General features: G+C 37.3%; 1 protein-coding gene across 2 annotated transcripts in view; it reads left to right on the forward strand.

Annotated features, from left to right (window-relative positions):
- The window catches only part of ninj1 (ninjurin 1), a 110978-nt gene extending 100907 nt beyond the window's left edge, over positions 1 to 10071 (forward strand). For both annotated transcript variants that reach the window (XM_052018502.1, XM_052018501.1), the window contains exons 3-4: positions 2574 to 2723; positions 6206 to 10071. In XM_052018502.1, coding sequence (XP_051874462.1) covers positions 2574 to 2707 — 134 coding nt within the window. In that variant the 3' untranslated portion in view covers positions 2708 to 2723; positions 6206 to 10071. The remainder of the gene's footprint in view (positions 1 to 2573; positions 2724 to 6205) is intronic.
- The last annotated feature ends 945 nt before the right edge of the window (positions 10072 to 11016 follow it).

Consider the following 11016-nt stretch of genomic DNA (forward strand, 5'->3'; position numbering starts at 1 on the left):
AAATTAGTTCCCTCAAGCAACTATCCAATTTACTTTTGAAATTATTGATTGTGTGAACATTCTCTCTGTAGCTCTTGTCTTAAAGCTAAATCTGTGCCCCTAGTCCTTGTACCATCAGCTAATGGGAATAGTTTTTTCTTTACCAACATTATTTAAAACTGTCTAATCTTGTACATCTCTATCAAATTTCCCCTCAACCTCTTCTGCTCAAAGTAGAACAACCCCAAGTTCTGCAGTTGAAACTTGTAAGTAGGATCCTCCATCCTGGAACCATTCTGGTCAACCTGCTCTGGATCCTCTAAAAGACCTTAACATCCTTCCTGAAGTGTGGTGACTAGAACTTCCCTAACCTAACTTTTGTAAAGGTTCAGCAAAGCTTCCTTTTCTGTACCCAACACCTCTATTTATGAAGTGCAGGATCCCATATGCTTTGTTAACCTCTCACTCAATATTTCCTGCCAAAATCAATGCAAGTGAACCCCGAGGCCCCTCAGTTTCTGTTCATTCTATAGAACTGTGCCATTGTGTCTACACTGCTTCTCCTTGTCCCTTCTGCCAAAATGCATCACCTGACACTTCTCGACATTAAATCCTGAATGCTTTCTGAAAATTCATGCAGACAATATCTACTGCATTTCCTTCATCAACCTACAGTGTAACTTATTAAAAAAAATAATTTTGAGTCAAACGTTCTGCCTTTTGCGAACTTGTACTGGGTCTCCTTAATTAACTCAAACCTCTACAAATAACACTTAACTTTCTTCCCTAATTATTTTTTCTAAAATGTTTTCCACAACCAGTGTTAAACTGGCCATTTGTAGTGACTCAGAATGTCTTTACACACTTTGTTGACAAGGATGTCACATTTCACACTTTCCAAATTTCTGACATAGAAAGATTATGGAAGCTCTTCCACTATTGTCAGCCTCCCTTTGCCACCTGAAATGCAAAGCCGTATGGATCAGGCAAATTATCCACTCTGAGCATAAACAGATTATTAAGTATAAACTGCCTATCAATTTTCACCCCATTCCTTACCTCCAGTATCCTCTTCCTCAGTAAACATTAATACAAAGTACTCATTAAGTATTCTAGCATTGCCCTGCATCTCTAAATTTACATCACATGCTTTATCCCCAATGGGTCCCACAATAACCCCTTATTACCAGTTTACCATTTTCATGCTAATCAAAGATTTTTAGATTCTTTTTATCTTAATTTGACTCTATTCTCATATTCTCTTTTTGCCAGTTTTATTTTCTTCTTCGCTTCCATTCTCAACTTATCATAAGAATCCACCTGACATGTATCATACCTCTTGCTTCAGCATATCCTCTTTCTCCCTCATCACACAAGGAACCCTGACTTTGGTTCCCCTATCTTCCCCTTCTGAGGGAATGTACCAACCTGAAGCACCTCCTTGAAGAGTAAGTATTGTTTCATCATAGTTTTTCCTGTCAATATTTGGTCCCAGCTAATGCCCTCTCATGCCAATAAAGTTGTTCCTCAGAAATTCTACTTTAGATTGTTCTTTGCTCTTCTCCATTTCTATTTTTAACCTAATGAAATGATAAGTACTCTGACATGGGGTGTGGTTGGCCCAGCATATTCACTAGCAACAGATAATAGGTCCAGCAATACCTCCTTAATTGGGCCAAGAACATACTACGTTTGAACATTCTTCTAAACATATTTCAGAAAATCCTCCCCTTTCTTTCCCTTAACACTAACATTATTCTAATTGATGTTTCATTAATTAAATCCCCCAGTTTCACCACTCTACAGTCTTTGCACATCTGTGTAGTTTCCCTGCATACTTCCTCCTCTTTTGTACTTTGATGATATTCTTTTGCTTCTCATTACTAAGCAAATGGATTCTGTCCTTGGCCCTCAAAGATGACCTCTCTTTCCATCACTACATGAATCACTACTTCTGTCGTGTCTCACTTTTCTCTTCCCAATTTTTCTCAACACATTGGATCTCTGAATATTAAGCAATAGTCCTTGTTGTTTTTAAAGTACACCGCATTTTTTAACTATGAGTAGATATCATACCAAATATATCTTTGTCAGTACTAAAGTGTGATAAAATTTCAGTTGGTTGTCAGTTCTCAGATTTTAATCTGCCATAATTTGAATCATAGTTCAACGATGGCACTTGATAAAAGTTAATAATTTAATGTTTTGAAGTAATGTTCATTGGACATGTTTTTTATTACTTATGAACTTTTAACTGTTTTGTTTTAATTGCTCAATAAGTTTATACTGGGCAGGCACATTAGTGTAGCAGTTAGCATAATGCTATTACAGTGACAGCGACCCGGGTTCAATTCCCACCGCTGTCTGTAAGGAATTTGTACATTCTCCCCGTGTCTGCGTGGGTTTCCTCCGGGTGCTCTGGTTTCCTCCCACATTCCAAAGACGCACGGGTTAGGAAGTTGTGGGCATGCTATGTTGACACCAGAAGCGTGGCGACACTTGTGGGCTGCTCCCAGAACACTCTACGCAAAAGATGTATTTCACTGTGTGTTTCAATGTACATGTGACTAATAAAGATATCTTGTCCTTTATAGTTAAATATGATCTGAATGACCCCAGGAAGCAAGGCAAGCTGGACATCCTCAACAACATTACCACAGGCCTAGTGTTCATAATTGTCATTGTGAACATTTTCATTACAGCGTTTGGAGTGCAGAGACCTCTTTAGCAACCTCTAAAATAAGGTATATCCGTCATCTCTGCTTTTATGTCAAGGACAAAGCCTGTACTGGGTGTCTTTGTTTGTATATTAAGTTAAAGCAATTGCTGTAAATTGCCTAAGAGATATTCAGGGATGTGGATATTCAGTAAAACTCCATTTGAATGCCTCCTGGGTACCCTCTGTACTGTAAAAATTAAACATATGTGCTTTCAGTACTTATTTTTTTTAAATTTTGGAACATCCAACTCATATGATATTTTCAGACAGTGCATTTGGCTTGGTGATGGTTGAAAACACAGGCCACAAATTCAACCTTACATATTGTCAAACATTTCTAGATGTAAGATGATGAAGCTTTGTAGTAATCATTTGTAATCAGCTATGTACTGTAAAAAAATAATTAAATTGTAATTAAAATTCTTCCTTGCACTCTTTAGCAAGGCAAAATTCATCTGAATGGAATTTACTCAGTCATTCAGAACCTGCTGCTCACAGGCACGTGGATGTTTCCCCATTCTCCCTACTCCACAAGTGCACCAACTCAGGCGGAGTTGCCAGAAGGGAAGAACTGAGGATGCAAAAATTATAAAAGCACAGAAATTAGACTCGTTAGCACTCATTTTTTTAGACTTGTTCTATATAAAAATACAAAGGATTTTGTCATCTTTTGCTACAAATGGTATACAAATTGGTATACACATTGTGTGCAACTTCATTTTCCAGGTTTATGGGTACTTACAACTTTCATGTTCAACTGAGTATCCAAATACCACAACTTTACAGTTTCATTCATGGTTTAAAAGCACACTGCTGAGATCGGGACATCTGACTGGCCACCTTCTTAAGGATAGGCTACCCAAACACCTTCCAAAGTCCATTGCCCTCTGCTAAAACCCACAATGGCTGACTTTCTTCACATTTAACAGATCAAACTCTCATGCTATGTAACCTTGCCCCGAAGGCACACACATGCCCGTCAAAGAAAATTCTATTGCTAGACATAATTCGAAAATACAGTCTCCTAGACTGCTCTGAAGTATCTTCAATGGGAGTCATGACAGATAATATGTGACTGCTCAAGAAAGAACTTATCCCATGCTCTTGTGCCCACACTGCTCTTTCCATTGAGTTTCAAGGTCACTTTGATTCTTAGCTTCTCAGATGTAGGATCTTTCCAAGTGGCCATGTCTCCTAATTTGCTGCTAATTACTCCTTTGGAGAGATCACATGGGCATGTTACTCACAGGGGGATGACTTTGTCTAGTTCAATTGACTGACATTGTCTCTGTGGCCATATATCACTCCAACCATGTCCTTCTGAGCTCTCCTAATGATGGTTCTGGCAGGTCGCCGGTCCCCCGCCGCATAGGACTCCTTCATCACACTCACAGCATTAAGCTGCACTTCTAAAACACTTTGGTTGAATTGTGGAGAGCTTTGTCTCTCTGTTGACTCTTGTGCATTGCACTTATCTACTCTTGCTGGGGAGTGTGCCTTTATCTTGACACCTTTGTGGGACTGGTCTGCAGCAAAGTGTGTGCAAGCCTGATGAATTGGCTGGATGGCCTTACAAAACAGCATGGATCATGTTTTACCATTCTATTCTGGGTACAAACACCCTACCACTTTTCTGAAGTTTTTTTTAAGTCTAATTTTGTGATTTTTTGGGGGGGGGGGGAAGCATTATGCACAGCTCCTGCTAAGTGTCCCAAAAAGGGCAGAGGTTGATTTGTAGACAGACTTGCCTTATTTCAAACCACTGACAACAATTGCAACATTTGCTATATTAAGAATTAACTTTCTACAGCCACCACTCCCAGTAAACATCAGGGCAAGAAGTCAGATTCAAGCCTGCAAAACATTCTTTGCATTGGTCTTTCTGCTTGAAGAAATTTCTGTAGTAATGTGTTGTGCTACAAAAGCAGGATAACAATCTGGTTCAACGTCATTCTATATTTGGTATGAATGTGAACCTTGATTGTTCAACACTTAGAATAAACCTATCCACAACCAGTCTGACCTCCCTAAATATTCCTGCAAAGGCTCCGCAGCAGCAAAACACACTCATGGATAAAGTACATGAGTTGAAATAATCCACATATTTCACAGTGTTTGAAAAGTCTGTGATCCTTTAATTGTTTTGGGGTTTCTCAAACTGCTAAAAGCCAATAGACTTACAAATCAGTAATTTCAGAATACATCCAGTCAAATCACCATACAGACATTGCTGGAATTGATGCCAACTTGATCCTTCAAAACTGTGAAAATGATTCCAAGTGAATTCTCCCAAAACTAATCTGGATTGTTGAAGGTTTACAATTTGGTACAAATACATCTGCTTTCATACTGAAAATTAATTAATATAACAGGCATAACATTTATCATCAACATACTATTTAAATTGGAGCTTTTAACATGAGGTATTTCATGGTTTCAGTTCAAGATAGAAGTGAACACAGATGGGAAGTGAGAAAATTGGGGAGAAGTTGTAAAAATCACTGGTCAAGTTGATGGTTAAAGGCTTCCGGAGATAGGCAGGGAAAAGGGAAAGTATTGTTGCGCATTTTCAGTGCTGTTGTGCCAGTCTAGATTATCTACTCAAATTCTGTAGTTTTTATTTTCATTGGTTCTCAGGATGCAGCTGTTACTGACAAAGCCAGCATTTACTGCCCAGCTGTGAGGTGATGAGAGACCCGTGTGGTGAAGGTGCTTGCATAGTGATGTTTGGTACAGATTTACAAGATCAATTTTAAAAGCACCCGCTGTACTGACTCCCAAATGTCAGCCCTGTCATTCGCATTAATCCTATTAACAATGTAGTTGACTGGTAAAAAGTAGAATCCTTTGTTTCTTTGTACTACTTGAGAATTGAGGTTTGCTTTCAAAATGCATGGTTCGTGCCACATCAGTTGCACCAACTACAACTGCGAAAACACTTTTTATTTCTTGGAGTGCAGAATATGGATAGGAAAGGTTTAGGGGGATGTGGGCCAAATGCGGGCACTAACTAGCTTAGAGGGACATCTTAGTCAGCATGGACAAGTTGGGCCGAAGGGCCTGTTTCCATGTTCTGACTCTAATCAGCAGCTTAAAAATTAATGATATATTTTGGGATAATAAAGGAATTTCCACTAATTAAGGGAATATTTGAATATTAAGGAAATCATTGGATATTAAATTGACTATTTCTTAAATAAGTGCTTGATGGTCAGACTTGGTGGGACAAATGGCCTGTCACCTTGCTGTATGATTCCATAACACCATAACTGTACGACTCTGTGGAAACAAGGGGTACAGAGTTAGTGCAGGAAAGTGGTTTGATATAAAAGATCAGCTATGATCTTATTGAAAGTCAGAGCAGGCCTGCTGCTGTTCCTTATGTTCCCATGTTCTCAATGTAACCAGGCTTCTGCTGAATGCAAAAGAAAATAACAATATAATCACTGGTTCTGGAATTAGCCGGGCTAATGGGCTTTTGCATTTACTCTCTTCCATCTTTTCTAGCTGATGATGAAACACAAGGAATGACAAAAGGAAATGGACACCGCATGCATCCCTGGCAGTGTCAATACTAAGAAGAAAGAGCTGTAGGAGGCCTGCCATATCACAACATCACCCTGAGCACCAGGCTTGGGTTAAAATAAATGTATCTGTTGATTAAAACATCTTAATAATTACTTAAAAAGTATTTTAACTTATTCAGTTTTACATAATGCAGCCCTCTATCATTTCTATTGTTACATTTTAAGAATAACATTGATCATCACTGGAATATGTGGCTCATAAAAATTAAGCAAAAAATATTTCTTGTAATTTATGATCAGAAGCATCTGCACCTTATAAAATAAATGTTATTTTGAGTGTTCAGAGTTAAGAAATCAGTAATTGATTAAATTAGAAATGATTAAATATGTTCAACCAACCAAAAAATGGGACTTTAAAATACAGTCTTTAAATAGTAACATCACAGAAGAATACAGACAAGAAAATACCAGGAGTAGACCACTCAGCCCTTAAAGCCTCCCCGCCAATCAATATGATCAAGGCTAATCTGCTCCAGGCTTCAACACCTCTTCTGTGTCAGTTCAACAAAGCCCTCAATTCTCTGATCTTTAAAAACTTACCTACCTCCTCTTTACCTCCATTGACCTAGCCTACACAACACTTAGGTCAATTCCAGAGATTCACCATTCCTTGTGAGGAGAAATTCCAAAGGACCTCAAATCACCATCTGCTGTCTTGTGACGTCGTACTTCGGCACTGCCTGTGGCTGTGACCCAGTGATCCCCACTCTCATAGACCCCCGCTCTTCACTAACAGCCCCAAGATCCTATGCTGTCCAAGGCTCCCTCCATCCACTCACCAGGCCCTGTGTCTCCCCACTCCCCCAGACTCCCACTCTCCTCTCACTGGACCTGTGCCCCCTGCTCTCCGAGACACCCTGTATCCACTCACTGGACCTGTGTCTCTCCAGATTCCCATCTCTGCCCACTAGGCCCGTGCCTCTCCACTTTCTCAGGGTCTCTTTATCCATTCACTGGCCTATGTCTCCATTTCAGAATGTTGTCTGGTTTGATATATCAATAGGTTGTTTCAATATGTAACAAAATACAAACACAGACCATGGCTTGCTTAAGATGTGGTCATACATTTTAAATGTTTTTTTTAGTCACTCAGGTCATTTACATAATAGGGACAAGTAGTGGATATACGGTATTTTCAGAAAATTGTTGCTTCTCTTATTTCCCTCTAAAGAGCTCATTTAGTTCTTGATGTTATATCATTCACATTTATGTAAAATGGTCCAAATCTCTGGATTTCCTTTTCCCCTTTTCTGCTCTTTGAATTTAGTTTTTACTTTGCTCTGTCTCTTTAATGGAAGATTATTTTCATATCAAAAAGCAGTCTTTTTTTTAATCTGCCTTATTTTAATATTGATGTTTAAGTTTATCTTATGTGTCACCTTTATCTACTTCCAAATTTTGTTTCCATTGAACTTAATTTTGAAAGTGAAGGACATGTTTAACACAAGTGATTGAGGATGAATTTCTGCCTTTTGGAGTGTTAGACAGAAAAGTGATCATTTGGAATGAATTATGAATAAACTAAAAACAATTTAACAAAATAATTGGCTCACTTTGGCAGGTGATGTACTTAAAATGTTTCAAAATTTACAGTTTAAAAATGTGCATAAACTGCAGTGAATATGCTTTCATAATTTCTCGTATGTTTAGGCATTAAAGTTTGTGTTCACAGTATGGCTTTTATTTTCCTTTCCCATTTATGTCTTTTTTGTTTCTTGTGATACTACTCAACCCTGAGCCACATTGCTCTGTCACAGCAGACATGCCAGAAAACTCCCTAAGTGTTGTCCCACATTCTCTGTAGCTCCATGGGGATTCAAAGTAGTTTTACCACCCAAGATTAACCACCCAGTCATTAAAATCATGTGTTTTCTAAAAGACTGTTTAACTGCAGAGCTTGCATTATCTGCTCCTCTATAGTCAAAAAAGTAGTTGCCTTCAGCATGTACAGAAACTAAGACCCAGTTAATTGTATGGAAAAGATACTGAAATGTGTCCACCTAGAAATGTATATTAAATCAATTATGTAATTTCCAGAAAGATGTTCTCAACATCTTTCACCTAAAAGGTCATCCCATTGGACAGGAGCAGATCAAATAAAGAGATTTGAACAAATTGTCAGCTGTGACTTATACGTCAACCCAAGATCACAGTACTGTAAAGGATGGCTTCATTAGTCGGCTTTTGTACTTCATTTGTGGTCTGAATCAGATTACAAAACATGTTGATTTTTAAACTGCTGCCTTACATTCCAGACTTTATTGTTTAATGTGTAAAAGTGAACAATGATAGCAACAATGGATTTGAAATCAGTTTACTGTGTTTTCTATTTTCTATCAGTATGTACTGTTTATGTTGATCATATTGCCCAGTGTATACTTAGACAAGTCTTCTGTTTATTAACAATGTTTAGATGTGTTTCTTTTTGGATAATTATATGTTAATGTAATCTATTTACATGATTTTGCTTTAACATTTCCCTTTAAAGTAAAACAAAACTGGATTTACAAAACAATGTAAGTTTTATGATATTAATGCTCTAGACTTAGAAAGTACTAAAGAGGAACTATGCATTAGTGAGGGATTGATGAACACATTCCTGCTACAATACTGCTCTGGGAGGTAACTTCATAGAATAGGCATGTGGCCCTTAAAAAATATTTCACAAACTGAAGAGAGTATTTTATGAGCATGCAATAACTTAAAATACTGTCTATAATTATAATTGACCCACGAGAATTACAGATTTTGTATGATTCCAGACTTCCTATTTCTGCACCAGAAAATGAGAAATGTAACCAGGAATTCACTTCCAGTAAGTCAAGCATGAGCACTGAGGAAATGCTGACTTTCCAGGACTGGGTGTGCACTGAGACTGTGTATAGTCTTTGAGACTGTGCACTGGCTGTAAAATGAATCAAACTGTTGTGTTCAGATAAGGAGCCACAGGTTTGATGTTTTTCACAATTATGATCAATTAATACTGAATGTTTCAATGTAGGATATTTCTATCATATTTAAAAAGAAGCAAAAAATACACTTGGATATAAATTCATTTTGACTTGACCTCATAACAGGCAATAGTGAACTGGCAGTTTCTATTACACCCCACCTCGTTTTTTATATTCATTGAAGTAAATTGAAAACAAATTCAAGAAAGGGCAAAATGGACATAACAGTACCAGAGCATGTATTTCTGTTCTACTGCCTAAGACATTTTCATAGTTCCAGTGATCTTTTACTGTATAGTTGTTGGATTCCTTTCAAGTTTGTCGTATGCTACAAATTCAGTCAGATGCATTCATATTCTGTAGACATTACTTCCGTAGGATAGAATGCAGAGTTATAGTTGCATTTTTCCAAGCTATAGTTTAACTTTTCAAGGAATGGTTACGCAACAAAGATGATAAAATAAAAAAACAAAAATAAAAATCATAAGTATTAAAACGGCAATGAAGATCCAGTGTTAGTATCTACACCAGCTACATATATTCAAAATCCCTTGGTGGAGAAATTTATCTTTTGTCAGCAACATTAAACATATGGTTATCTTGGCTTCCAGACATTTGATTCCATTCACTTCATTGACTTGAATTAGAATTGCATTTGTGGGATTAAGTACAACAGGTAACTGATACTCTTACACTTGTTCAGTACTAGGGACCAAAGGGGAATTTTGCCCCTTTTTCAATTTCAGCTCCACCTGACTGTAAAAATGTATTTGTTTTTAAATATTGTAATTCATAAATAATATACTTTCTTTAATAAAATGCATCTATTATTGTATCTCTGACCACATCAACCTGTTCTTTTTGTTTTGATTATGGATAATGCTTTACCTTAAACAACTTTCTACATATTTCCTTAGCATTGAGCAAAACAGATGTGTAAAGAACAAGCAGAGAAAAGAAACATGAAATTTTAAAGTGTGGATTTGTTCACTGTCCATTCCCTCACTACATGTGATTTCCCAGGGACAGGTTCTCCTGCCTCATTCTAAGATAAATCAAAGGGAACCAGACATCACCTCTCCAGCCATATACTTGGCATTATTTAACCCTGCCCAGAAGCCTTCATCAGCAATAATCTTACAACAGCTTAGACATTATAATTTTCCATGCATTATTTAAATATTTAAAGATACATTTGATAGAATGTCTCGTTATACACTGGCAAAAATGAAGCCGTTGGAGTAAAGAGGTACTGTAGCAGTTGTATGGATATGACATTAGCTTTAGTGAAGGAAACAGAGTTACGGTGAAAGATGGTTACTTGGGCTAAATGAAGATATGCAATGGCATTCCTCAAGGGTCAGTATTAGGACCACTGTTTTCCTTTATATAACAATAAACTAGACTTGGGTGTAGAGTTTTCAGGTGATGCAATTGTAATAAACAGTGAGGAGGACAGTAGTAGAGTTTAAGAAGATATCATGGAAATGGGCAAATGAAGTTTAGCATGGCGAAGTATAAATTATACATTTTGGTCAAAAGAACAATGAAAACCAGCATGATATGAAGTGTACAATTCTAGAAAGGGTGCATGAAAAGAGACCTGGATATAAATTCAAATATTTAATGCTGTCAGGATATGTTGAGAAACTTTTTTAAAAAAGTGGGCAGGATGTTGGACTTTATGTAAAAAAGCATAGGGTACAAGAGCAAGGAGGTTATAAAGACTGGTGGAGCAATGAGTAGTATATAACATTCACTTAGGCATCACATGCAAGAG

This window comes from Pristis pectinata, chromosome 6, assembly GCF_009764475.1.
Source record: "Pristis pectinata isolate sPriPec2 chromosome 6, sPriPec2.1.pri, whole genome shotgun sequence".
NCBI classification, from domain to species: Eukaryota; Metazoa; Chordata; class Chondrichthyes; order Rhinopristiformes; family Pristidae; genus Pristis; species Pristis pectinata.